Here is a 27,659-nt window from a genome sequence, read left to right on the forward strand (position 1 = left end):
TTGGATCCTGCAGGAGCCCAAAGCTGAGTCGCAAATGCCACTTTGGGATGTTGGAGTCTGTAAGTCAAGAGTGTCTTTGAATTTTTAAATTTTTCAGAGAGAAATCAGAGCGCAGGGATTGAATTATGATGGAAACATCACAAAGAAAACAAAATTTTCTGATTATAATCAGAAAAAGAAATTGCATTTTTGGATTTATAGTTTTTCTGTCTATTGTTTCAGCAAATTGTAATGAAGATTTAACAGTTTTAGCTCATGCTTGGAGCTTTCCACTTGTTGCTCCAGCAAGAACTCCAATAGCTACAGATATTGCTTTGCCACCAAACATAGAGCAACAGCTCACGGAAGGCCGACAGATGTCAGCTGAGAACATGAATACAGCACCAGATGTTTTTTCGATAGAGCATATAGACTACAATCAACCAAAATTAACCTGCAGTTTAACTCACAATAACAAAACAATTGAAATTACAGGTCTCCTAGATACTGGTGCTGATGTTACAGCGATTTCTTATTCACTTTGGCCAAAGGGTTGGACTTTAATTACTCCTTTAGATCCTATTACAGGTATCGGGGGAGCCACTGTATGCCAGTGAAGTGAATATATGATTACAGTCAGAGGACCTGAAGGGAAAACAACAACCACCTGTCCCTTTGAGCTGCAGAAACCCCCCACGGTGTGGGGAAGAGACCTGCTGTCCCAGTGGGGAGAGAGACTGGAAGTGGATTTTTGACAGGGGGCCATAACGGCACTTGTCACCCTGAAGCTGTCCTGGAAAACTGACAGTCCTGTTTGGGTGAGTCAATGGCCCCTGGAAAAGGACAATTTGAGTGCCCTCAAAGAACTGGTCCAAGAACAACTGCAGAAAGGCCACATTAAAGAGTCCAACAGTCCCTGGAATTCACCAGTGTTTGTGACCCACAAGAAAGCATCTGATTCCTGGAGGCTGCTTCAGGATCTCAGGAAAATCAGTGAAGTGATACAGGACATGGGACCTCTGCAACAGGGACTGCCCTCTCAGTGATTCCAAGACACTGGCCTCTTTTCATCATAGATTTAAAGGACTGTTTTTTCAATATTCCACTTCCTCCATAAGATGCTCCATGGTTTGCCTCTTCAATTCCAAGCATCAGCAGACAGGAACCCCTGCAAAGATACCACTGGGTAGTTTTGCCTCAGGGAATGAAGGATTCACCTACTATCTGCCAATGGTTTGTGGCTTCAGCTCTGGCTTCTACTAGGCAGAAGCATCCTCGAGCAAACGATTTACTTATTTCAACTTCAACTCTAAAGGAAGTGAAAGAGGCTTGTAACAGTGTTGTCACAGCAGTCCAGGATGCAGGACTTGATATCTCCACTGAGAAAATACAAGAAACTTCACCATGGAAATACTTAGGGTTAAGAATGGCAGAACAATCTATCAAATCTCAGAACATACAGCTTCGAACTGAATTTAACACCTTGCAAGACCTGCAGCAACTTTTAGGGGAAATCAACTGGATCAGAGCCACTTTAGGAATTACCAACAATGAACTTGCTCCGGTTTTTGATTTGCTCAGAGTGGACTGTGACATCATCTCTTCAAGATCTCTAACACCTGAAGCTCAAAAAGCCCTTGAGAAAGTTACTGAAGCCCTTCAATCCAGACAAGCTCATGGATGTGTACCATCACTGCCTTTTTTCCTTGCAATTCTGGGAAAAAACATGCAACTGTATGGACTCATGTTTCAGTGGGATGTTTCCAAAAGAGACCCCTTGCTGATAATAGAATGGATCTTTTTGCCTTACAGATCTCCAAAGACAATATTCACCACCATGGAGATGTTGGCTCAGATTATAATTAGAGCCAGGAAAAGATTGTTGGTCATAGCAGGTTGGGATTTCACTATAATTTGTTTACCTTTGAGGAAAAAGTATTTTGATTGGGCTTTGCAAAAATCAGAGGATTTGCAAATTGCATTGTTAAATTTTTCGGGTGTCTGTTCTATTCATTTCCCAAGTCATAAGCTATTGTAAGCGAAATTTAGTTTTCAGGGAAAGCCCATTTTAAGTGAAGTGCCTCTGGAGGCTGTCGAAGTGTTTACTGACGGTTCAGGGAGAACACACAAATCAGTAATCACATGGCAAAACCAAAAAACTAAGGAATGGGAGTCTGATATCCAGGCAGTGGAAGGTTCACATCAGGTTGTGGAATTGGCAGCTGTAGTTAGAGCATTTCAGCTTTTCTCAGAACCTTTTAATTTGATTACAGATTCTGCATTTGTAGCTAACATAGTCCAAAGAATAGAGGGATCGATTTTAGAGGATGTCAGTAATGATGATTTGTGTCATTATCTTACATGTCTTTATACTATTTTGCAAAACAGAGCTAATCCATATTTTGTTTCTCTTATTAGGGCTCATTCTTCACTTCCAGGATTTCTGGCAGAAGAGAATGCAAGGGCCAATTAATTGACAGTGGCTGTTACTAACACTCTGCCCAACATTTTTGAGCAAGCAAAACTGAGTCATGCCTTCTTTCAAAAGGCACAGGTACTTGTGCGGACCTTTTGCCTTTCTGAAGATCAGGAAAAGGCAATTATAAGTGCCTGTCCTGACTGTCAATTGGCCCAACCTCCTGTCTCAACAAGAGACATCAATCCACGAGGATTGCAAAGCCTCAAATTATGGTAAACAGATATTGCTAAATAGTCATCTTTTGGGAAATTTAGAAACATAGATGTGCAGGTGGACACCTTTTCAGGTGCAGTTTATGCCTTCCTGCATACAGTGGAGACAGCCAACCACGTGTGTCAGCATTTTTTGCAAGCTTTTGCTTCACTGGGTGTGCCTCAAGAGGTAAAGACAGATAATGGCCCTTCATGCACAGCCAAAGGTTGTCTGATTTTTTGATGGATTGGGATGCTCGACATACTTTTGGTATTTCTTATTCCCCCACTGGCCAAGCAATTGTTGAAAAAACGCATCACTCTTTGAAACATATTCTAGATCAACAAAAAGGAGGATTGGCACAAGCCACACCACAGATGAGATTAAGGCCTTGTATGTTCATAATTTTCTGAATAGTTCTCCTACAGAACCTGATCCACCAATTTTTAGGCATTTTTATAATAATACTCGGGCACAATTGAAAGATGCTCCTGCAGTTTTGATCAAAAATCTAGAAACAGGGAAAATTGAAAGCCCATTTCCTTTAATAACCTGGGGCAAGGGTTTTGCTTGTATTTCCACAGATACAGGACCCAAGTGGATTTCAGTGAAGAGCATGAAACCCTATCAGCTGCCAGAAAGTGCTGACCACTCCATCAGCAAAGAAGCGGACACACAGACGTGAACTACCAAAGAATTCTGCTTGCACCTGACAATTCATGTTTTACCTGCAAAAGATTCTGACTTTGGGGTTTTTTTTCTAAAATAAAAGTGGGGAAGTTAGTATTATTATAGAATTCTTGTTATGTATTAGTTTAAGTGAAATATGGCTTTTGATTTTATGTTATGCTTTTGCTTTTTTGCTTTGTTTACTATTAGTAGCATAGATTTGCCAATTAGCCAACCTAGAACAAATGTTTGGGTGACTTTAGCTAATGTGACAGGTTTGAATACTATATGCCTGTCCAACACGATCCCAAAAAAGCCATTCTCAACTTGTCTAGTTGGTGTGCCTGTTGATGTTTGGCCAATTCCTGTAGAAGAATTGGTAGAAACATCAGAGTGGGATTTTCAGACCCATGTTAAAACATGGGATTGGAAAAAACCATTGGATTCCCCACCTTCCCAAAGAAGCTTCCGAACCACAGGAGTTGGACATCCTTGGTTCTGTAAGAATGAACTTTTGTGCCGTGTTTAATCACACAGAGAGAAATCGATCTTTAGTCAAGGATGTTTCTCCTCATCATGCTATATATAAAAATCAAACTTTTTGGCAATCACACTTCTTTAGTTCGGTCTGCATTTAACAATGTTACTTATCAATTGCCAAGAGGAATGTTTTTCATTTGTGGAGACAGAGTTTGGCCTGCTATCCCAGCACACATCAGAGGTGGACCACGTAGTATTGGAAAACTTACTTTGCTAACGCCCAAATCAAAAAACATCTATGAAGTATAGGGTTGGAAAATTTACCCATCTTTCTAAACCAGGTTGCAAAGATGACTTTGAACCTTGGGGTTTTTGGAAGAGATTTCCAGCATCTCTTCTCCTGCCACAACTTAGTTCTGCAGTGGCATTGAAACAATTGGACCGACTGGAGTGTTGGCTGAGTAAGGAGAACAATTCTACTTCCCTTGCATTGAGTGATATGCTGACAGATGTTAATAGTAATTGACACGCAACTTTGCAGAACAGGGCTGCCATTGACTTTCTTTTGTTAGCACATGGACATGGGTGTCAAGATTTTGATGGAATGTGTTGTATGAATTTGTCTGATCATTTAGAATCTATCCACAAAAGCATACAACAACTCAGGGAAGGTGTGGCAAAGATCAAAATTAATGATGGAACTTGGTTTGATTATTTGTTTAGTGTATTGGATTTGACATCAAGTTTTTGAAAATAGGTTTGAACATTTTAATTATTATAGTGGTAGTGCTAGTTATGGTGCCCTGTCTTCTCCAAAGTATTAGACAGATGATTGAGAAGTCTGTTAATCTTTATGGTCCAAAGAAGAGGGGGAGATGTTGGAGTCAGTGAGTCAGGGGATTCTCTGAATCCCTCAAGGAGGAATCAAGGTATAGAGATTTAGTTAAAGTCTTTGGATGGATTAAAATATATTAAGCCATTTACACATTAAGTAGAAGTAAGTCAGTAAGGTTTAGTAGGAGCTGCAGCGTGTTTAGTAAGTAAAAGGCCTCAGATACCACGGTAGCAGAGAGTGTCCTAGTGAAGGTTGTAAACACATTCATATCTTCAGTAGAGGCTTCAGGCCAACAGTTGTAGACAGGACTTAGACATAATAGAGTAACAGTAAGAATATTGCTTACATTTTTTAGATGGAACAAGATAGACTGTATGTGTAGTTCTATAAGTAACTTGGTGAGCTAAGAAACTAGAATTCAAATAGGTCAATGAGTAGTGGTCCGAGGTTGCATCGTAGCTTGTGGGGAAAACCCTATAAAAAAGTGTTAGTATGGGGAAAGTTGGTGCTTTTGCCTTTTGCTTTTCTTGCCTCCCTGCTTCGCTGCTACTGCTTTTACAGCCGTGCAACACCCGAGAAGAAGACAGGAGCTGCCGCACCGACTTCGGCCGTGCCGGGACCATCGGGGACAGCTTCTTCTCTAACTTGGGACTTTAACTTAGCATGAACTTTGATGTCTGTGACAGTGCCTTGGAGACTGATGTGCTTCTGCAATAAATAGCCTTTTTAGCAACTATTAGCTGCTTGCTTTTTTAGAGAATTGCCCAAAGGAGTTTAGTGCTTAGAGCATTGGAGGTAATAACTGCAAAGGCAATGGAGTTTATTTATTCAGTATATTTTCAAATCTGAGAGGTGACAAGTCCAGGCTTTGACTCCAGCAGCAGTGACTGGTTCCACACTGCTCTACTTTTCACGGTTAGATCTCAATTCATTCAAATCCAGCAGTCAAAACCCTTGAAACACAGAAAAGCTGGGAATCGGGTTAAAGCCCTTGGAGGGTTTGCTCTGTCCATACATTCCACATCTCCCCTGGTGTTTGTTCAGCCTCTCCTCTCCTGTCCTATTTGCACATTGCTGAATCCAGAATTCACTATGTGCTTTTAGAGATAGGTACATGTGATTATTGCATACAAGATTTTCTTGGAGTCAGTTACTGTGATGGTACATTCCATGATCCTCTGCTTAGTGCCCAAGGAATAGTTTTTGTATCTAAATCCCTGGAGCCCAGGACAGGATGTGTGTGGGCCTGGGCAGGGAGAGACTCTTTGTTCACTGCACGGGCGTTTTGAAGCCTCGCTGCTCGGGTTTTCCGCAGCTCTCTCTGTGCACCGTGGGGTTTTGCTCACCTCGAAATCCCCCGGTCCAAGCCCAGACAGTCTGACTGGTGGTTTCCCTGAAAAATGGCTCTGTTGACTTTTATGGAGACAGAACACTTTGATCCGATTGTTCGGAAGAAGAACTTTAATGAGGTGAAAACAACAAACAGGAAGGCGTGCACTGTACTAGGAATGAACTGGAAAAAAGGAGGGTCCAGCGTACATGAGGAATATTTACGTACTTGGGTTCAGGGAAGGATTAAGGCAGGGTCTGAGGGAGAGATCCAATGGGAAAAACTGATTAGTAATGTTATAACTTCTGCACAGAAAAGTAACCAATAGTAACAAAGAGAACTGAGAACTTTCTAGTACCAATCTACATAACGGAACAGGGGGATCTTGGGAGTGAGCCTTTCGCTCCCCATACCTACAGAGGGTTTTCCCATGGCCTTAGGCCGAGATTTTCTCGTCATGCTGAGCAAATCTCAACAGTGGCTAAAAGTCAGTTTTGGCCTAGGCAAAGGAAGGATTTTTTTTTCCCTTTTTTTTTGGTTTGCGGAGGCTGCAGTGTGAGCCTTGGCATGCCTGGAGTCGAACTGTGTTGGAGCCCGGGGGCTCTGCACCTACAGGACCAGAGCGGTGGTGCTGCAGCCCAAAGCCGCTGTGAGCCGGGCTGAGCCGGGAGAGAAAACAGCCCGAGGCTTCAGCCTCGCTGCTTCATCTGCCGGGACCCTGCCCACAGAGCCCAGCTGGGGAGGAGTTCAGGGCTGGGCAAGCCCTTTCATCTACTTCGGGATCGCCCCTGGCTGGTTTTTATCCTGGGGGAGAAACCGGTGCTACCTGTACCGTGTGTTGTGAGCGGGAATTTCTCTTTTCTCTGGCATTTTGGGTCTTTTGTCCCAGGTGTGTGTGTGTGGGGGGTAAGGTCTAACAATTTAATATCTAGCAGTTATTTCCTTTTTTTTCCCTTACCTTGTGGGCTTACAATTTATTCATAAACTGTTGGAGTTTTTTCACTTTCATCTATTAATATTAATTTCCTATTGGTGGAAAGGGATAATTGGAACCCTACAGAGGAGACAACACTCAATCCAGAGTGCCCCCTTTTAAACAGTCTCTCAAACTAAGATACCCATCCCTGTGGCCTCCTGTCTCCTCACCCCAATTGACTCCAGTGGCTCTCCCAGTCCATCCCAGCCTCTCCCAGTGTCCTCACAGTCCCTCCCAGTGGCACCAGAGTCCCTCCCATTTCCTCTCAGTCCACACCTAGACCTCCACTTTGTCCTGGTTTAAAGGACAGGTGTCTGCCAATAAAGGCAGAAACTTCTCTTTGAAATGGAGAATGTAAACCCCTTCCCTCCAAATTATTATAATTTTTGAATCAGGGACTCTCAGGCAGAAATAAGGGGGTAATATATTACTAATATATCTGACCAGACCAAGAGAAACAACAGCAGCTATGAAAATTAACAACAAAACAGAACACATAACTCAGTTCCAGTCCCTTTTTCAGCCACAGACACTCTGCCTGTGTCCAGTCCCAGTGGTGAAAGGGCAGGGCCCACGCAGCTGCGGAGGTGGCAGACGGGAGCAGAGTGGGCGAATCAGCAGTGCCGTGTCCCACGTGGGGGAAAGGGTGGAGGAAGGGTTCCCCACTCACCGTTTGGGTCCTGATGGTCAGCTGTGGTCTCAGAGGTAGGAGGCTGGAGTGGAGCACATGCAGGGCAGTGTCCAACCACAGAGAACCCCTCTCCCCAGCGTTCAGATGGCGTGGGCTGGAGATGAGCATCCCTGGACTCCTCCTCAGACCCCACTGATGAGTGAAAAGAAGCAGGGAGACCACCCTAGCCCATCCCTTTGTCTTAAGCCATGAAGAGCTTGGGTGCCACCTGGCAGGTTTCTTTAGCATAATGTGACAATTGATAAATGATTCGTGTTAATCATAGAAGTTTTGTAGTTTGTATAAACCAGAATACTTAAAATAAGAAAAGAGCATGGACCTAGATAAAAGGAAATATATGATTAAACCCACTCTGTTTAAATCCCTCTGTTATGAATATTGTGTTTGTAAAAGAAAAAAAAAAAGGGTTTTCCATAGTCTGAAAGGTTTTTTTGCAGAATCAGATTTCCTGCCTTTGTGTAATCAATTGCAAATTATCTGCTAAAGATCAGGCTTCCTACTTCTTCTGTTTTTTATCTACTAAGACCAGATGGCTACATGACCAATTGTCCAAAGAGCTGTCCCACGGAAGTTTGGACGTTTCTTTGACTATCACTGCTTACCTTGCAGAATTACTACAACAAAGCAATAACAATTATTGATTACTACAAGGAAAATCATACTATAAATAGGGAGCTGCAAACCAAGTTTGGTGGAAGCGTGGAGTGTTTTCACTAGCATGTTTTCCCTAGCATGCTGCTTGCTCTGCCTATATAAAATAAAGCAATCTATATTTTGCTGAATATCGAGATTTTGTTTCACATTTATAACAATAATAATGGGAAAAATTCTTCAAAAAAGAGGAGGAAAAGTAACGGAACAAACGCCAACCCTCAACATACTTTCTCTCCCAGGGCCCCCCAGTGTGTCCATCTTGCTGGGCCCTTGAGCTCCCAGCCCAGGCCTGACTGCCTGCTCTCCTCTGTGATGGATTTCCACCCTGCCCAGATCCAGCTGAGGTGGTTCCAGGGCCAGCAGGAGCTCTCAGGGCATGTGGTGACTACCAGCCTGGTCTGAAGTGGGGACTGGACCCACCAGCTGCTGGTGCTGCTGGAAACCTTCCCCAGCATGGGGTCACCTCCAGCTGCCAGGTGGAGCACGTCAGCCTGGAGCACCCCCTGAGCCAGCACTGGGGCAAGGCCCAGACCCCACAGTGAGGACAGAGTAGGGGGAGGCACTGGAGGGACTGGGAGAGGGATTGGGGTGTGCTGGGAGTAACTGGGAGAGAGTTTGAGAGCCTGGTTTAAACTGGGAGTAGGGCTTGAGGGTCTACAAGGGCTGAGAAGGGGTTTCAAGGATGCTGAGGAGGATGGGATGGGGTTTTTCTGGGGATCCTGGTGGGCACTGCAAGGGAGCTTTTGGGTGCTGGATGTAACTGAAACGGAGTTTGAGTCTGGAGAGGCTGGAAAGAGATCAGGGATTGGAAAGCAGAAGTTGGAATGAGGTTGGTTGTGCTGGGAAGAGACTGGGTGGGTCTTGGTGAGTCATGGAGAGGCCAGGAAGGGACTGGGAGAGGCTTTGGGGGTCCTGGGGCAGTGGAAAGAAACTTGGAGGGGGTTCTGGGATCCTGAGATGGACAGGAGGGGCTTTGGTGGGTCCTGGGTAGGGAAGGGATTGGGAGGAAGTTTCAAGGAGTCCTGAGTGGGCTGGATGCAATTGGGTGGGTGCTTAGAGGGGCCTGGGGTGTCTGTGAGAGGTTTTGGGGGGTCCTGACCCTGTGGACCCCCAGAGATGCCGCCAGACACTGCCCACAGCAAGATGCTGATGGGGATCGGGGGCTCCATGTTGAGCTTCGTCTTCCTGGCATTGAGGCTCGGCTTCTACCTGGGCAAGAAAGTGAGAGGGGGTCCCCGACTGTGTGTGCTCCCCCTGGGGACCCCAGCCCGATGTCACCCCCTCTTCTCTGCCCACAGAGCTCCTGAGCCAGCAGCCTCTCCCTGTGGCCTCGGGCCCAGGCAGGACCCTTTGCTCCTTCCCTATGCTGATTTTGGGGGGTTGTGTGTCCCCCCCAGCCCCACTGTCACTCTGCCACTACCCAGTTGGTCCCAGTGTTCCCAATAAAGCTTCCCAGTTCACCAGTTCTGTTTATTGGAGGGCAGTGGGGAGGGACTGGGGGGGACTTTGCAGATGGGCCCTGATTGGGGGGTGGGAGACCCAGCCCTGGTAAGAATCCTGAATGGGGACCTGAGTGTGTCCCCCTTGTCACTCCACTCTGGGTACCCTTGGGAGGCACATGAACCCAAACACAGCACCCAGGCCAACCCCCAAAAGGCACCAGGACCCCCCTAAGTTGCCAGGGGAATTTGGGGAGGGGGCACATAGGGGGTGCCCAGGCAGAACCAAGAGCCCAGCGCTGCCCCAGCCCAACCTGCCCCAGCTCCATCCCAGCTCCTCCCACAGGATGCTACTGAAAACCCCCAGCCCCCGGCATGGAGGGGCGGGGGGGGTCACCTCCAGCTGCCAGGTGGAGCAAATCAGTATGGATGAGGAATGGCAGCCCCTGTCTCAGACCCAGTCAGAAACCCAAGCGAGACCAGATGCAGGGGACTGTCACAACAGCCAGAGCTGCACTCACTTTGCCACTACGGCCCCGTGCCCAGAACTGGTCACATTTCTGGAACAGGAGGCTCTAGATGTGGCTCGAGCAGTGGCTCCATGGCCTTTTGGCTGTCAGATTGCGTTTGAAGCAGGCAAGGAGGAGGGGAGGGTCTTTTGTATAGGATAAAAAGTATTTATTACTCTGGGGAAATTGAGGGCAAAAGACAAAAATGGCAAAGGTGCAACAGCTTAAATATGGGAGAGGTTCAAGGGGAAGGTACAAATTCTTAGCAAATTGAAGAAATTTTGAGGAGGGATAAAGGGTAGGGTTCACAAAGGCATTGTCCAATGAGGGAGGTAGGGGGGAAAACTAGGTCACATTTTAGGGGATTTCCAAGGAGGAATTCCAAACAGGGGTTGGCACAAAGCAGGATTGACAGGTAATTCAGGACAGATTGACACGGTGGGTGGGAGGGTATAATTTTGGGCTAAACCATTAACTTGTGCAATAACAGAATATACTATTAACAAGAAGAACACTGCAACACATGTCTGTGCTGAGGATTCACATGCTCGGGTGGGAGGGAGGAACCTTTTTTGGAGGGGTTTCCACCTCACTGTCCCCAAAATCTTGATCTTTGCCCCAGTTCATCAGCATTTGTCTGCAGAAGACACCCTTGGGCAATAGGAAATCAAAATCCTGGAATGACTGAAGTTGGATGTAGTAGTTTTGGTTTATTAATTTGACTATTTTTTTGTTGTGAGGTAGGATGAGGACGAAGGCAAAAAACAGGTTTAACTTTACAAGGTATAAAGAGAAATTTTATTACTAGAAACTATATTTTAAAAAAACTTAGAATAAAGCTTTAGACTACTTGATTTCTTCCACAGACTTTTTTTTTTTTTAATACTGAAAACCTACAAAAAACAACTCAGTTTACCATCTTTAAAACAGTTTTTTATTAATATACTTGAAAGAGGAGACTTTTTTTCAGTCTATGGAGATTTCTTCACAAGAAACAGTTTTCTTGTGGTTTTCATGTTACAGTTATCTGCCCAGGAGAATAGAAACCTGACTATTATGTAAAAACCCTTTTTTTCAGAGTTTTTCTCACAACCTTTAGTGAGGACTATATTAACTTATGAGGCACACTTTAAGGATTATAACAGCTTAAACAAGAATTTGCTTTAATTTTGATAACAGAGGTTTTTCTTCTTTTACTTTTTTTTTGGGGGAACTCCAGGGTTTTTTTATTATTTAAACTTAGGGGATTACAGCAATTTTAATATTTGCTTACTTTAATTTTAATGCTTTTGATTACATTTACAGTGAGAACAATCATATTCATGTCATAATATTTTTATATATTATAGGGAAACAAGAGTTTTTTCTCCATAGTTTTAAAAAAGAGAAATTTCAGTTCACGACTTTTCTTCTTTCTTTATTTGGGATTTAACTTTTTCTATGATTTCGGTGGTTTTACATTGTTTCTGTGTGTATTACTACTTTTTTATTTTTTATTTTTAATTTAGAAAAGAGAATAAAGTATCTGTAAAGTTTTATTCCAGGCATTGAAGGAATTAATACCTTGCCATACTAGCAGAGGGTTTTGTGATATTTTCCAGGTGGGGCAGTCAGAGTTATTTACAATAAAGAGTCGTTCAAGGCCATGCTGGGGGCTGGGTGAGGACTGCAGGGTTTAGTCAGAGAAGCGGTGATGAGTTTCTGGTTTCATGGCTGTTCTCCGGCATCCGCTGCACTCAATTCCAGCCCCAGGCCACGGGTTCTTCCTCCACCCTGCCCAGCAGACAAGGCTGTGGGGGCCTTGCCAGAACGGGGCTCAGCTGTTTTTCCCCCAGGCCGCAGGGGCAGCAGGGCAGGCCCGGCCGTTCGGAGCCGCTCCGGGCTGGGGCAGGGCAGGGTTCTGCCGAGCCGCGGCCGTGCCAGGGGGCAGAGATGTCAGCAACGGGCCTTTCCTTTCCTTTCCCTGGATATCGGGGTCCCTGCTTGAAAACAGGGCCCGGCAGCTTCCTGAGCTCTGAGTCAGAGCCTGACTGCCCCTGCCCGGCCTGGGCCGTGTGGAGGGGACCTGGGCTGGTGTGACTTTGTGAGTGGTTGGAAGGGAAAGAGAACTTGCCCGAAGACTTTTTGTCTTTACATGCGTGTTTCACAAAGAGGCATAGACTTGCTTATTGCTGAAAAATGTGCTAATATAAAAATCCAACACTGACTGGTTCTTGTCAGATACAAGGGAGACTGCCCAGGTTCCAGCAGGTAAAAAATTTCAGGAAATCTTTACAAACCACCACATGGAAAAAGACCTGCAAGACCATTAAGTACTCCTGGAGGCCACCAGAAGCTAGGATTGAATATAGAAGATTTCCTGGGGTTGAAAGTCAACAAATCTACTCTCCCCAAGGGATTCCCAACGTCCGTTTGTGTCCCAGTGGGCATTCCTGCCCTTGCGTCCATCCAGGTGCCCACAGAGAGACAGGATGATGCAGAGCCCCCCCCAGCAGGTGTCTTCCCAACACAGATCACCAGGGTCACGGATCAACAGAGCTCTGCCCAATGGGGGTCACTGGGGATCATCTAACACCAATCCTCCCATGGGGGATGGAGCTGGAGCAGAGCACGAAGCTCTTCCCACACTCAGGGCACTCAAGGGCTTCCCTTAGTGGTGTCTCCGTTGGTGTTTGGTCAAGGTTGAGCTCTGTGAGAAGCTCTTCCCACACTCAGGACACTCGTAGGGCCTCTCCCCAGTGTGGATGCGCCGGTGTTTGGTGAGGGTGTCACTGCGGTTGAATCCCTTCCCGCAGTCGGGGCAGCGGAAGGGCCTCTCCTCTGTGTGAATCCGCTCATGTTTGAGGCAATTGGAGCTGGTCTTAAACTTCTTCCCACACTCAGGACACTTGTAGGGCCTCTCCCTGGTATGGATGTGCTGGTGTCTTCTCAGGGCAGAGCTCCACCCAAAGCTCTTCCTACATTCCAAGCAGGTGTAGGGCCGTTCCCCTGTGTGGACCACCTGGTGCTGCATCAGGTGGGAGATGTCTCTGAAGCTCTTCCCACATTTCCCACACTCGCAGGGCTTTTTCCCAGTGTGGATCACCTGGTGCCGGATCAGGTCTGAGCTGTCTCTGAATCCATTTCCGCATTTCCCACACTCATAGGGCCGTTCCCCATTGTGGATCCGCTGGTGTCGCATCAGGTCAGACATGTAGCTGAAAACCTTCCCACATTCCAAGCACTTGTGGGGCTTCTCCCCTCCATGAGGCTTCTCCACCAGCTGTGAGCTCCGCCTGGATCTCCGGCCGCCTATCCGGCACAGGGAGGGTCTTTCCTCCTTACAGCTCCCTGGGCTGGGTTTGCAGACCCTCCGCCTGCACGATCTCTGGGGCATTTCCTCCTCCTCTATCCACTGACGCCTTGGGAATGAAAAATCCTGGTTTGGGGAAAAAAACAAGGAAAAAACACCTTGGAATGGGGGTTCCTCCTTGCCCAAGTTCATCACATGAAGTCATTGGGCACCGTGTGTCTGCAAGAACCTCCCAAACACCAAGATTCAACCAAAAAATCATTGAAACATCAAGACACAGATCAAAAACTCCCCAAACAGAAATATTCAGCCAAAACTCCAGCAAAATATAAATATCCAGGTCCTGTAAAAAACCAAAGCCCCAACATTAAGCCAAATAAAGCTCAGAAACACGAAGATTCACTCCCGTGAAAATTGTGGACCCCCCTCTACAGTCACCTGCTGCATGTGATGAGGACAACACTCCTAGCGCTGGGGGGGAGGCTGCAGATACAGGGAGGGGTGGAACCTTGTGCTGCTTCACATTTCTGCTCCTCCTCCTCCTCCTGTGTCCCTACTATTCCTCACACTCCTCTTTCTCCTACTATTCCTCCTTCTCCTGGACAATCCCACCTTCTCCTCCCACGTGCATCATTTGACCATTTTGTTCTTCAACCCTGCTTCTCCTTCCCTTCTCCTACTGCCCCCAGGCCCAGCACCCACTGCCAGCTCCCTCTTTCCCCCAAACCCACAGCATCCCAGCGCAGGGGCAGCTCAGGCTGGGGCAGCACTGGGCTCTTGGCTGCAAGAGAGCACTGAAAATCTCATCAGTGAGTGCAGTGGGATCTTCAGGGACTAAACATGGCAGGGCACCCATGGAGGGGAGAAAGGCAAAGCCAGGAAGATGTCCCAGCACAAGAGATGATGATCCCAAAACATCTCTGAAGGGTCCCTTGGAAGCATGTTGAGGGAGTTTGCACATTCTCCCAGAGGTAATTGAGGACATGGACATGCAGGGGGACAATAAGGTAAGTACAGAAGGGATTTAGACAACAGGGGATGGATGCTGTTGGAGTGCTGGGAAGGGACTGGATGAAGGGAAATGAGCAGGAATATGGTTCAGGCAAAAAGCAGCAGGAGCAATCTATGTAGTAAGAAAAAGGATGATGGAAAAGAGGAGGAAGAGAAAAATATTGAGGATGGGGATGTTTTTCAGCAGGTTTTTATCCTCAGAAGTTGCCAGCTGCTCCAGATCCTTTGTATCCCCAGTTTCCAGGACAGGCAAACAAGGAGGTCAGGATTTCAGGGGGTTTCTCTGTGCTGGGGAGCAGCAGGAGTGGGCGCAGAGGTAAAAGCAAGAAGGGATGAAGAAAAGGCCAAGGTGAAGGCAAAGGCCATGGCAGAGTTTCTACAGCACCTGAGGGATGAACCCCAGGGCCCAAGGGGGCCCCAGCACCCAGGGGGTCTCAGATCCTTACACCATCTTGAACCAGGTTCCCTCCTCACACTGACTCCATCCAGTACTTGATGTCAAAGCTGCTTTCTGGGGATGCCCACTCACACAGGATGGTAAACTGTATTTTACCATTGAGTGGGAACAAGAGGTAGAAGGGAAAATGGTAAAGACATGGACAGTCCTGCAGGGATGCAAGGAAGCACCAGCCTTATTGGGGCAAGCCTTGCAGAAAATATCACAAGAATTTGCCCCACCCCAGGGATTGGGTTAATGCAGGATGTAGATGACTTGCTCCAATCAGGAGGACAAGAAGTAGTAGAAGAAGCCTCTGTGAAATGGATGAATGTTCAGGCTAAAAGGCTTATTTGAGTATTTGAAAAACAAAAAACCAAAAAAACCAAAAAAACCAAAAAAAAAAAAAAAAAAAAAAAAAAAAAAAGGACAAATGGTAGAGAAAATGGTTAAATATTTGGGACATATTTTGACTGAATTTTGTGCTGTCTTGACCCAGAGAGAGAACAGGGAGTCTCAGAAGTAACGTTACAGAGCACTAAAATGGATCTGGGAATTTTCTGAGGATTAATAGGGAATTGCAGAACCTGGATTGAGGATTCACTGTTTGAGCCAGAACATTGCATGACTTTTTATCCTCAGATAGGCTCAATAATGTGGTATGGACACCAGAAACATCAAAACTTCAGAAAAGTGAAATAAAACCAAACGATTGGTGCCCCAGCCATGGCTCTTTCAGACTCAGAAAATAAAATTTGAATTGTAAGTGTGTTATAGTACATATTATATTATTGGATTTTGGCAAATATTAAAATGAATGCTACATGTATAATGTTGGAAAACTTTGCTGTATGACTATAGTTTCTTTTAGTTTTTCCATTACCAACTCTTAAAAATAGTAGTGTCATAAATATATTTTTCTTGGACTATAACATGGTGATATAAAACCTTTTGTTCGTGTAACTAACTCAGAGAATGGCAGCAGGGAAAAGATAATCAGGAAATTCTTCACATTCATGGGATTGTGGGAAACCAGATCTGAAGGGAAGGGAAAAATGTTCATTTACAGCTAGGGGGAGAATGAATTTAAATAACGCATGATGATCTATGAACATTCAACTGGTTCATGCATTTAAAGAAGTGTTTTCTGACTTAGTGTGTGCTCATGGCTGCAGGCCAACACCCTGCTGTTATAATTTTTCCTTTATTATTTTTCTTATTGACTTTGATTAAACCTTTAAATATTTAGCAGGAAATGAAACTCGTTTTTTAAAATGTGGATGTTACACAGGGCTATGCCAAAAGAATTCTTGTGCTAAAATGTTTAACCCAGTGGCCAGAGAGGCTTCATTGTATGCAGAATTGTGAAGCCACAGCTTTAATTGGACTTGACGCCCAAAAACTGAAGGCAGGAGGATCTCCTATTGTTCAAGTCTGGCACCAAGTTAAAGCTTTGATAACCAAAAGAGGCTCTACATGCATGAGAAGTGCTCGGTGATTACAGAATGAAACTTGTTCAGTGGCACAGGAGAATTAAGAATTGAGGACAGGAGAAGGGTTTAACCCAGCCTCCTGTTTGAACAGCCTGCACAGGGTGCTGGGAACAAACCCATGGCTGCATTCAAGTGACAGAGCTCCAGAGCCAGGACAGGAGAGACTGAGGAGACATTGCCTGACCTGAGGGACAAAATGTGTTTATGGATGGGTCTGCAGGGTCAGGAGAAGGGAAAAGCGTTCCAAGACACGCTCTGATCAAGGAAAGGGAATTAGAGCAAGCGCAGGTTACCGCCCGCAAGGTCAGCTCAACCGGCAGAGCTGTGTGTGCTTGGAAGAGCCTGGCACTGAAATGCCCTGAGCAGGGAGGATCAAATATCTTCTGCTGACAGCATGGCAGCTAACAGGGTGGCAAAAGCAATTCTGACTTCTTCAGCAATCACTGGATCATTTATTAAGGGATTTCTAAAACAAGTAATTCCAAAATAAGAGACTGGAAGCAACAGACTCAGATGGGGAACTTCAGGGATTATGGCTGCTTTAGGAATACAATAGGACCTCCACAAGCCCTGGCAACACGAGAGCTAACGTCAGGTAGAAAGAATGAATGTGGAAATAAAGCAACTCCTTTGGAAGCTGGTGATAGAAACCATGATGCCACAGGCACGGTTTTTGCCATTGGCTTTGAAAAGAAGAAGAGCCAGACCCAGGGCAGATATTCAATTATCTCCCTTGGAATTGGTGTTTGGAATTACTTACCCTGCTAATTATCCACCTAGTGGGGGGTGCAGATAAGGGATGTATATTTCAAACATTCTGTGGCCACAATCCTGTCTCCTGTGAAGTCTCTCCCCCAGGAAGCTGGGCTGGCACAGAGCCTGCCTTGGCACTTTGCTCTTCCCAACATCCAACCAGGACATCGGGTCCTGCCTGAGGAGAGCAAAGAAGCACCACTGGTGGCCAAACACAGCTCAGCACGGGGGGACCCCTCACCCTGGGCTCAGGGGCTCTCAAGCCCTGCAGATTTGCACTTCCCGGCTGCAGCACCAGCATGGGAGGCCCCACTGAGCCTGCACTGAAGGCAACGCATCAGCAGCCAGGGCTCCACAGCGGGGGAAGCCCCTGGGCCTGCCCACACATCCTCTGCTCAAATCCTCTGCCTGGGCACCCTCCTTTGGCATCTCCAGCCACTGGGGCCAATCCTTGCTGCCATTGCTGCAGCTTCGCTGCTTTCTGTGCCTGCACTGCCACAGCTGCTGGGGAACACAACTGCACAATTCCACTCTGGCTCTCAATTACACTCACAAACCCGGCTGCCTGGGATTCGATCGCTGGAAAATATAGCCAATTGAAGGTTTTTTTACATCTATTTCTCTTCTGAGGCTTGGTCTGCATTTGCCTCAGGGGAAGGAATTGCAATGTTTTTTTTAAGGGATGTTACACCACTCAACAGAGATGAGTTTAACATCTCAACAGACTGGGAACTGCCTAAACACACCCACAAAGATAATGACCACTAGCAAAACATCAAGGACCATCAGCAAACCTCAAGGAACACTCACCCCAGACACAGCCCTGGGCAGTGCTGGAGACACCTGGTCTGGGAAAGGCTGGGAAGGAAATCCAGGAGTGGGACCTAATTAACATCAGAGGAGGAGAAATGTGAGTACAATAGGAAACCAAATAGTGTGAACAGCTTGGGAGCAATGAACGTTAAATCAATAGGCTTCAGTGAGTTCAGACTGTATAAAGTTGAGGAAAAATCTAGTACAACTCACATGTCATGAAATTATTTCCTCTGCACACAGGGGCTATGCGTGAATGAAATTATTTCTGTCACACACCTTGGCCAGAATCAAATAATGCCTTGACTCTCTAACACTAAAGATATCAAGTTAAAAGCAGATTGTGGAGGGCCACGTGTGAGTCATGCAATGGCTGCTCTGGAAGTGAAGCATCAGTTCCAGGCAACCTGGAGAGGAGCTTTAGAAATGCAGATTAACACTGCTGGGGCAAAGTACCTATTTATCATCTGAATTACAGAATTAGATAACCACACATCCTCGAAATAATAACCAAGCAGACAGATCCAGCTCCTGACATTCCGCCGACTTAAGCACGCCAAACAAGAAGCAAAAATTTCTGGAAAATTAAATTACTCTAGGTGCTGTGTGCAAATAGATGATAACCAAAAAGTGAAAAGAGATAAAAAAGGAAGTAAGAAAGTAGATCATATTCCAGTCCAAATGGAGAATGGATGGGAATGGGACACGTTTTTGTAGTATCCTGGCAGACCATGGCTTAATCGAGTGCTGTTCCTCCTCTGATGTACTGCAGCAACTCTCATCTTTTTCCCAAGCACGACACCTTGCTGAGTGCAGCTCATTCAGCAGGTGAGCAAGGGGATGCAGGTGGCAGCCAGGCCCCCTGATCCAGAAACGGCTACAGAAGGACAGGGAGTGAGGGCACTGAGAATAATCCCAAAATCAAAAAACACCTAGGAAGAAAAATACAGGGTCGATGAGTGAATCTGCTTGGAGATAGGGCCAGGTACTTGTACATGAGAAAGTAATCGGAGAAATCTTCAGTTTCAGAAAATGTTACTAATTGACATGGACTGCTGCTCAGCCAAGATCCTGCTCAATTCGTGAACTTCGAGAAGGAGAAACACTAAACAGAGCCGTGAAAACCGGATGTTATACGAAAGGACGGGTGCATATTAAAGAGGGAGATGCAGCAGGTTGATCGGGAAATCTGAACTTTCCAAGTACCTCAGCCAGTGGGGAACGGGAGAGGGAGGTGCAGCCGGGAAAAAGGATAAAAAGGAGGCTGCGTTTTAGACAGCGCATGGCAAATGTACGGCCTCTAGCTTTATTCATCAATAAAGTCAGCTTTACAGGATTCCTCTGTCTCCTTGGGCGAACAAACCTCTGGCGATGTGAATTTTCCCGCACAGTCCCGGGGCCTCTCTCAAACGTCCCTTGCCCGGATCGGGCTCCTGCCGGGGCTCCACGTGGGTCTCGACTCCACCCCGAACTCACCGCCAGCTCCCACCGCCCGCAGCTCCCGCTCACCCCGAACTACCGGTGGTTCAGGGCAGCAGCGGTTCCTTAGCCCGATGCTCGGGCTGGGCCCAACGCGGGAACCGCTCCTCAGGCGAGGTTTCCGAGAAATGGCGGAGCTCAGGGAAGGGGAAAGGAGCCCGTGCCGTGTTCAGAGCCCGCCCCTCGCTGCGATTGGCTGATTCTGACGTCACTCCTTGTTCTCGCGCTGATTGGGAAAACCGGGACAAGCCCGGCCCCGGTGCTGCCCACAGAACAACCCTGGCGCAGCAAAGGCGGCACTGTGGGAGCATCTGTGCGGGCCGGGGAGCGGCAGCAGCGGCCGGAGCCCGGTGAGGCGGCAGAACTTGGAGGTGGCCCCAGCGCAGCATCCCGGGGACGGTACAGCCACCTCTGTGCTACCAATAGGAACCGGGACAAGCCAGTGCCGCTCCGGCAGCGGCTCCTGCCTTGACCACAGCGGGAAGGTGATCGCGGGAAGGAGATCGCGGGCAGTCGCTCCCTCAGCGCCCTCAGCCCAGCGGGAACACGGGCCGGGCACGGCACAACGAACCCGCCAGAGCCCCCTGCCGTCCCCTCCGTCCGCAGCGAGCCCCGAGACCCCGCAGAACCGAGCGCGGATCCCACCTGCGCTGCAGCCGCTCCCGGGCCGCGCAGATGCTGCCACAATGGCGCCTTTGGCCCCGGGGCCGGGCTTGTCCCCGTTCTGCCCAATCAGCGCGAGAACAAGGAGTGACGTCAGAATCAGCCAATCGCAGCGAGGACCGAGCTCTACACACGGCATAATTTTTCTCCCCTTCCCCTCGCTGCGCCATTTCTCGGAAACCTCGCCTGAGTAGCGGCTCCATCGCTGGGCCCAGCCCGGGCATCGGGCCAAGGAACCGCTGCTGCCCTGAACCACCGAGAGCTCGAGTTGAGCGGGAGCTGCGGGCGGTGGGAGTGGGGGTGAGTTCGGGGTGGAGTCGAGACCCACGTGGAGCCCCGGCAGGAGCCCGCGTCGCGCAAGGGACGTTTGAGAGAGGCCCCGGGACTGTGCGGGAAAATTCACATCGCCAGAGTTTTGTGCGCCCAAAGGAGACGGAGGAGTCCTGTAAAAGTGACTTTATTCATGAACAAAGGGAGAGGCTATGGGCATTTGCCATGCGGTCTCTAAAATGCCATCTTCTTTTTATCCTCATTTTCCCAGCTGCATCTCCCTCTCCCTTTCCCGAAAAAAAGGAAAGGTACTTAGAAAGTTCAGATTTCCCGATCAGCCTGCTTCATGTCCTCCTTAATATGCACCGCTTCTTTAGTATAACATTCGATTTTCACGGCTCTGTTAAGTGTTTCTCCTTCTCAAAGTTCACGAATTGAGCAGGATCTTGGCTGAGCAGCAGTCCATGTCAATTAGTAACATTTTCTGAAACTGAAGATTTCTCCGATTACTTTCTCATGTACAAGTACCTGGCCCTATCTCCAAGCAGATTCACTCATCGACCCTGTATTTTTCTTCCTAGGTGTTTTTTGATTTTGGGATTATTCTCAGTGCCCTCACTCCCTGTCCTTTTGTAGCCGTTTCTGGATCAGGGGGCCTGGCTGCCACCTGCATCCCCTTGCTCACCTGCTGAATGAGCTGCACTCAGCAAGGTGTCATGCATGGGAAAAAGATGAGAGCTGCTGCAGCACATCAGAGGAGGAAGAGAATTCATTTAAGTCATGGTGTCCTGGTTTGAAGCACAGGTGTCTGCCAATTAAGCCAGAAGTTTTCCTTTGAAATAGGGACTTTAATTCCACTCCCCCCAAGTATTACAATTGTTTGAATCAAGGACTCTGTGGCAGAGATAAAGGGTTAGGAATAACAGCTCTTATACATCCAACCGTACAAGCAGAAAAAACAGGAGTTGTTAAAATTACCAACAAAATAGAACAGATAGCTCGGTCTCAGTCCTTTCTCAAGTTGCAGGTACACTCTCTCTGTACTTGGTCCTGGTGCTTTAGACGGGCAAAGCCCGGCAGCTGCAGCGAGTGGGCGGGAGCGGAGGTGGGAGGGGGCGGCTGCGGCCACGCCAGTCTCGGGTGGGAGCGGCTGGAGAGGGCAGCTCCTCGCTCACCGTTTGTGTCCAGGTGATTAGCTGTGTCTGCAGAGGCAGGAGGCTGCAGCAGGGCAGATGCAGGGCAGGTGATCGCAGAGGGTCTGGCTCTCCTGCGTTCGGCCACGTGGCTTGAGATGGGGGATCATCCTCCGAACTCTCTGGAAACACGAGTCGCCCCTCCGGAAGCATGAGAGCTCCTCTGGAAGCCCAGCTCCTACCTGCCCCTTTTGTCTAGTCATCAAAGGTCCTGGGTGTAACCTGGCAAGCTCCATTGGCATGATAATCGGAAAAATTTTTTAAATTGACACAGTAATAGAAAAACACTCAACCCCTACACATGATCTGTCAGGGAACCACGAAAACATGTCCCATTCCCATCCTTTCTACATTTCGACTGAAATATGAGCTACTTTGTTATCTATTTCACCACTTTCAATTATCATCTATTTGCAAACAGCATTTTGAGTCATTTAATTTTCTGCCAATGTTGCCTTCTGTCTTGGTGACTGGTAAGAAGTTGAGGAGCTGCATCTTTCTGATTGGTTATTATTTGGAGGTCATCTTGCAATCTAATCCTGTAATTCAAATGATAAATGAGTACTTTGCCCCAGCAGTGTTAATCTGAATTTCTAAAGCTCTTCCTTGAAGACCCATGCATAAGCTACTCTCATCAATCTCTCCTGTCCTGGCTCTGGAGCTCTGTCACTTGAATGCAGCCATGGGTTTGTTCCCAGCACCCTGTGCAGGCTGTTCAAACAGGAGGCTGGGTTAAACCCTTCTTCTGTCCTCAATTCTTAATCCCCTTGTGCCACGAACAAGTTTCATTCTGTAATAATTGAGCACTGCTCATCCATGTAGAGGCTCTTTTGGTTATCAAAGCTTTAACTTGGCGCCAGACTTGAACAACAGGAGATCCTCCTGCCATCAGTTTTTGGGCCTCAGGTCCCAATAAAGCTGTGGCTTCACAATTCTGCAGACAGTGAGGCCGGTCTGGCCACTGGGTTAAGCATTTTAGCACAAGAATTATTTTTGCATTGCCCTGCTTAACATTCACATATAATTCAAATTTTTTTTCTGAGTCCTAAAGAGCCATGGCTGAGGCATCAATTACTTTGTGTTTTCTTTTTCTCAAGTTTTGTTCTTTTTTTCATGTCCATACCACAACATTGAGGCTATCAGGATTTAAAAAGTCATACAGTGCTCTGGCTCTAATACAGAATCCTCAGTCCGGGTCAAGGTATTCCCTATTAATCTTCAGCTCCATTTTCATTCTGGGTACCATTACTTCTGTAATTCCCTGGTCCCCCTCTGGGTCAATACCCCACAAAATTCAGGAAAAATATGTCCCAAATATGTAACCTTTCCCTCCAGCATTTTTGCTTTTTTTTCAAATACTTAAAGATGCTTTTTAACCTGGGCATTCAGCCTTTTCACAGAGGTTTCTTCTACCACTTCTTCTTGTTGTCTTTATTGGAGCAAGTCATCCACATCCTGCATTAACCCAATCCCTTGGGTGGAGTAAATTCTTGTGATATTTTCTGCAAGGCTTGCCCCAATAAGGCTGGTGCTTCCGTTCATCCCTGCAGAAGGACCGTCTATGTCCTTACCATTTTCCCTTCTACCTCTTGTTCCCACTCAAAGGGAAAATACAGTTTACCATCCTGTGTGAGTGGGCATCCCCAGAAAGCATCTTTGACATCAAGTAGTGAATGGTGGCAGTGTGAGGAGGGAACCTGGTTCAAGATGGTGTAAGGATCTGAGACTGTGGGGTGCCCGGGTTTTTAATCTCGTTTATTATTCTTAGGTCCTGCACCTTTCTGTCCATTCCATCAGATTTCTTGACTGGCAGGATAGGTGCATTATAGAGAGAGATCACTGGCTCCAAAAGCCCTGCCTTTAGCAGGGACTCAATATCAGGCTGTGAGCCCTTCCTTCCCTGCCTTGGAGTACGGTATTGCTTTTAGACACCACTTGTCCTGGTTCTGCAAAGTACTTTGAAGAGGCTCCATATCTAATTTCCCCTATTTTCCTGCAGCTGCCCACATTTCTGGGTTCTCTTCAGTATAGGCCTTGTCAGGCATCTGCTAGACAAAGGCACAACACTGTTTCACATTTACAATATTAATTTGTATTCCTAAATTAGCCATCAAATCCCTTCTCAGAAAATTACAGTCAGAATTAGGAACAAATAAGAGCTCCTGCATTTCAAACCCATCCCCCACATCTTGTAACAGTGGTTGAATAAAACACACCAGCTCATCTTTCCCACTTATCCCCTGAATAGTGTTGTCTAAATCCCTTCTGGATTTCCCATATTGCCCCCCTGGGTGTCCATGTCCTCGATTACCTCTGGGAGAATGTGCAAACTCCCTCAACATGCTCCCAAGGGTCCCTTCAGAGATATTTTGGGATCATCATCCCTTTTGCCGGGAGCCCTTCCTGGCTTCCCTTTCTCCCCTCTAAGGGTGCCCTGCCATGTTTACTCCCCAGAGATCCCACTGCATTCACTGATGAGATTTTCAGTGCTCTCTGGCTGCCGACTCTTCGCAGCCCCCGATCTGTCACTCATCTGTCTCCTGGTCACTCTTGGGTACCCAATCCATGCCTGGTGCCGCCGCCCCCCAAGGGAGCCGATCACCCAAACTGGGTGAGGCACCTTCAGCTCCACTCACTGCCCCTGCCCCAGATGGGGGAAGAAATTCTGGCCAAGCCCCAAGGTGTGTGGAAAACTTCGCCAGAGGTTTCTGTCCACAAGGAAGAGTCCTGTAAAAGCAATTTCATTCACAGAAGAAGGTGGAGAGGCCATTGATCATTTGTCATGGTGTCACTGTAGTTGCCAAGGCCGGGCCCCCCTGCGCTGTCATGGTGGGAGCGGCTGCAGTGGGGACCGAGTGTGGGTGGGAGCGGCCGAGAGCCCAGCGCTGCCCCAGCCTGAGCTGCCCCAGCTCCATCCCTGCCCCTGTGCTGGGATGCTGTGGGTTTGGGGGGAAGAGGGAGCCAGCAGTGGGTGCTGGGCCTGGGGGCAGCAGGAGGAGGGAAGAAGAAGCAGGATTAAAGAACAAAATGGTCAAACGATGCACATGGGAGGAGAAGGTGGGATTGGGCAGGAAGAGAGGGAGTTGTAGGGAGAAGTGTGAGGAAGAGCAGAGACAAAGGAGGAGAAAGAGCAGAAACAGGAAGGAGCACAAGGTTCACCCCTCCCTGTATCTGCACCCTCCCTGCAGGCCCAGGAGCGTTGCAGCCCCCCAAACATAGCAAGTGACTCGAGAGGGGGATTCACGATTTTCACCGGGGTGAATCTTGGTGTTTCTGACTTTTATTGAGCTAAATGTTGGTGCTTTGGTTTTCCTGGAGGGGCTGAATCTTTATGTTCTGCAGGGACTTACGGCTACATCTTGGTATTTGGGGGATTTTTTGTCTGTGTTTTGATGTTTGGAGGATTTTTGGGCTGAATCTTGGTGTTTTGGAGGTACTTACAGACACAAGATGCCCAATGATTTCCTGAGGTGAATTTGGGCAAGGAGGAGCCCCCACCCCAAGGCCATCTCCTCTTGTTTTTTCCCCAAACTAGGATTTTTCATTCCTAAGGCGTCAGTGGATAGAGGAGGAGGAAAAGCCCGGAGATCCCTCACAAAGAGGGGCTGCATATCCAGCCCAGAGAGCTGCGAGATGGAAAGACCCTTCCTGTGTCAGGAAGGCAGCTGGAGATCCAGGCAGAGCTCAGAGCTGGTGGAGAAGCCTCATGGAGGAGAGAAGCCCCATAAGTGCTTGGAATGTGGGAAGGGCTTCAGCTACAGCTCTGAGCTTATCCAGCACCAGAGGATCCACACTGGGGAACGGCCCTACGAGTGTGGGGAATGTGAGTAGAGCTTCAGAGACATCTCTGTTCTGTTGCGGCACCAAGTGGTCCACACTGGGGAACGGCCCTACAGCTGCGTGGAATGTAGGAAGAGCTATGGATGGAGCTCTGCCCTGAGAAACCACCAGCTCCTCCACACCAGGGAGAGACCCTTTGACTGTCCTGAGTGTGGGAAGAGGTTTCCGACCAGCTCCCATCTGCTCCTACATGAGCAGATTCACACAGAGGAGAGGCCCTTCCGCTGCCCCGACTGCGGGAAGGGATTCAACTGCAGTGACACCATCACCAAACACCGGCACATCCACACCGGGGAGAGGCCCTACGAGTGTCCTGAGTGTGGGAAGAGCTTCTCACAGAGCTCAACCATGACCAAACACGAATGGAGCCACCACTAAGAAAAGCCCTGTAAGTGCCCCGAGTGTGGGAAGAGCTTCATGCTCTGCTCCAGCTCCATCCCCCATGGGAGGATTGGTGCTGAATGATCCCCAGTGGCCCCCACTGGGCAGAGCTGTGGTGATCCGTGGTCCTGGTGGTCTGTGTTGGAAGACAGCTGGCTGGGGGGGGGCTCTGCAACCTCCTGTCTCCCTGTGGGTACCTGGATGACTTCAGGGGCATGAACGTCCATCGGGACACACACCAACACTGGGAATTCCTTGGGGAGAGTGGATTTGTTGACTTTCAATTCCAGAAAATCTTCTGTGTTCAATCCTATATTCTGGTGGCCTCCAGGAGTACTGAATGGTTTTGGAAGTCTTTTGCAACCTCACTAATTGCAGAATTTTGATTTTGTATTACTTAAGGGTGTCTTCTGCAGCAAAATGGTGATGGACTGGGGCAAAGACCAAGATTTTGGAGACAGTGAGGTAGAAACCCTTGCAGAAAATGTTCTTCTCTCCCGTCCAAGCACATGAATCCTTGGCTGGCATGAAAAAGGAAATGCTTTTCTTCTCGACTTGATTTCCTTTCGGTTTCTCTTCATCCTTTTAAAACATCCAACATTAAAAATAAAGACACTGAACTAAGACATGGGTGGGGACATGGGGGGATAGAGACATGGCGGGACACAGACATAGAGAGTTACCTGGGGACAAATGGACATGGGCGAGGACATGGCCATTTGTGGGGACATGGGGGGACATGGGAATGGATGGAGATGTGGGGGACAATGATAGAGATGGAAACATGGTGAGGACACAGCCATGGGTGAGGACATGGTGGGACATGGCCAGTGACACGTGGGGATATGGCCATGGCCGGTACCATGGGGGCAACTTGCAGGGGCTGTGGGGAATGCTGGGTTTGAGGGAGTTGAGGATTCCTAGGAGGGACTTGGGTCTTGCTGAGGGCTTTGTGGACCCCAGGCCAAGCAGCTCTGGCTGCGCTGGGAGACCCTGGTGGAGGTTCTAGGGCAGCTGCTCAAGGACCCCTTGCCCTGGAGCCCCAGCTGGGCATTGGGCTCCTGAAAGAGAATGAACATCCTTGTCCCCAGGAGGGAAATCCCAGCACCATCAGGGTGTGTGGGGCAGCTAAGAGTCCACAAAAGGGAGGGGATAGCCAGACAAGAGCTGTTCCCCTCCATAACTACATCACAAAAATCATAAAACTCTGGCATTCCTCCCAGGAAAAAGTAGCAATGAGGTGCCTGAATTGTGAGATAGGGAGTGTGGGACTTCCAGAGTAAGGTGGAGGGGCATGGAACCCCCAAAACCAAGCATGTTGGATGGGGGTGGTGGATTGGGGGACAATGGGGAAGAGGTGGAAGAACATGAGAAAAGAGAAGATGGAACCCTCAAAGAGTAGGGGAGGGGGCTGGGATTCCCAAATTACATTGGTTGGGGTCCCACTCCTCTTCCTTTCTATTCCTGCCTCCTCTTCCTATTCTTTCTGATTCTTCTCCCACTTCTTCCTTTGCCCCCCTCTTCCTACTCCATCCCTTCTCATTCCCCTGGGCCCAGTGCCCACCCTCGGCCTCCCCATTTTCCCAACACCATCGCATCCAGCAGGAGAAGCTGGGATGGAGCCGGGGAAGCATCGTTGAGCTCTTGGCCTGGCCTGGGTGCACCCCATGGACTGCCTCCCAAAATTCCCCTACTGGCTTGGGTTTTTCCAGCAGCTTTGGCATTGGCGCTGTGCCGTGCTGGGGTTCAGGTTCCTCCCAAGGCCACCCAGAGCAGGGTGAGAAGGGGCAGACATGACCTTT

The 27,659-nt window shown here is 47.9% G+C and overlaps 2 protein-coding genes and 1 pseudogene across 2 annotated transcripts in view; 1 reads left to right on the top strand and 2 right to left on the bottom strand.

The window, feature by feature from the left end:
* The window catches only part of LOC130266173 (zinc finger protein 3-like), a 164,538-nt gene extending 144,833 nt beyond the window's left edge, over positions 1–19,705 (bottom strand). Inside the window, exon 1 of the mRNA XM_056515529.1 lies at positions 19,541–19,705. The gene's annotated coding sequence lies outside the window, so the exon portion shown is untranslated. The remainder of the gene's footprint in view (positions 1–19,540) is intronic.
* LOC130266176 (zinc finger protein 892-like) lies at positions 11,084–20,222 on the bottom strand. Its single transcript, XM_056515540.1, has 2 exons — positions 20,156–20,222; positions 11,084–13,651 (listed from the first exon to the last, which is right to left on the bottom strand). Exon 2 carries the CDS (start codon positions 13,607–13,609, stop codon positions 12,884–12,886), a length of 726 nt encoding a protein of 241 aa, XP_056371515.1. The 5' UTR covers positions 13,610–13,651; positions 20,156–20,222; the 3' UTR covers positions 11,084–12,883.
* Positions 20,223–25,215: 4,993 nt separating this feature from the next.
* On the top strand, positions 25,216–26,556 carry LOC130266184 (zinc finger protein 154-like; annotated as a pseudogene).
* Positions 26,557–27,659: the final 1,103 nt, after the last annotated feature.

The sequence above is a fragment of the Oenanthe melanoleuca genome, unplaced genomic scaffold (assembly GCF_029582105.1).
Source record: "Oenanthe melanoleuca isolate GR-GAL-2019-014 unplaced genomic scaffold, OMel1.0 S001, whole genome shotgun sequence".
Lineage (NCBI taxonomy): Eukaryota > Metazoa > Chordata > Aves > Passeriformes > Muscicapidae > Oenanthe > Oenanthe melanoleuca.

What these genes read in the sequence shown, in the direction of transcription:
- LOC130266176 (XM_056515540.1), bottom strand. Translation starts at nt 13,609, where the DNA reads ATGCCCCAGAGATCGTGCAGGCGGAGGGTCTGCAAACCCAGCCCAGGG.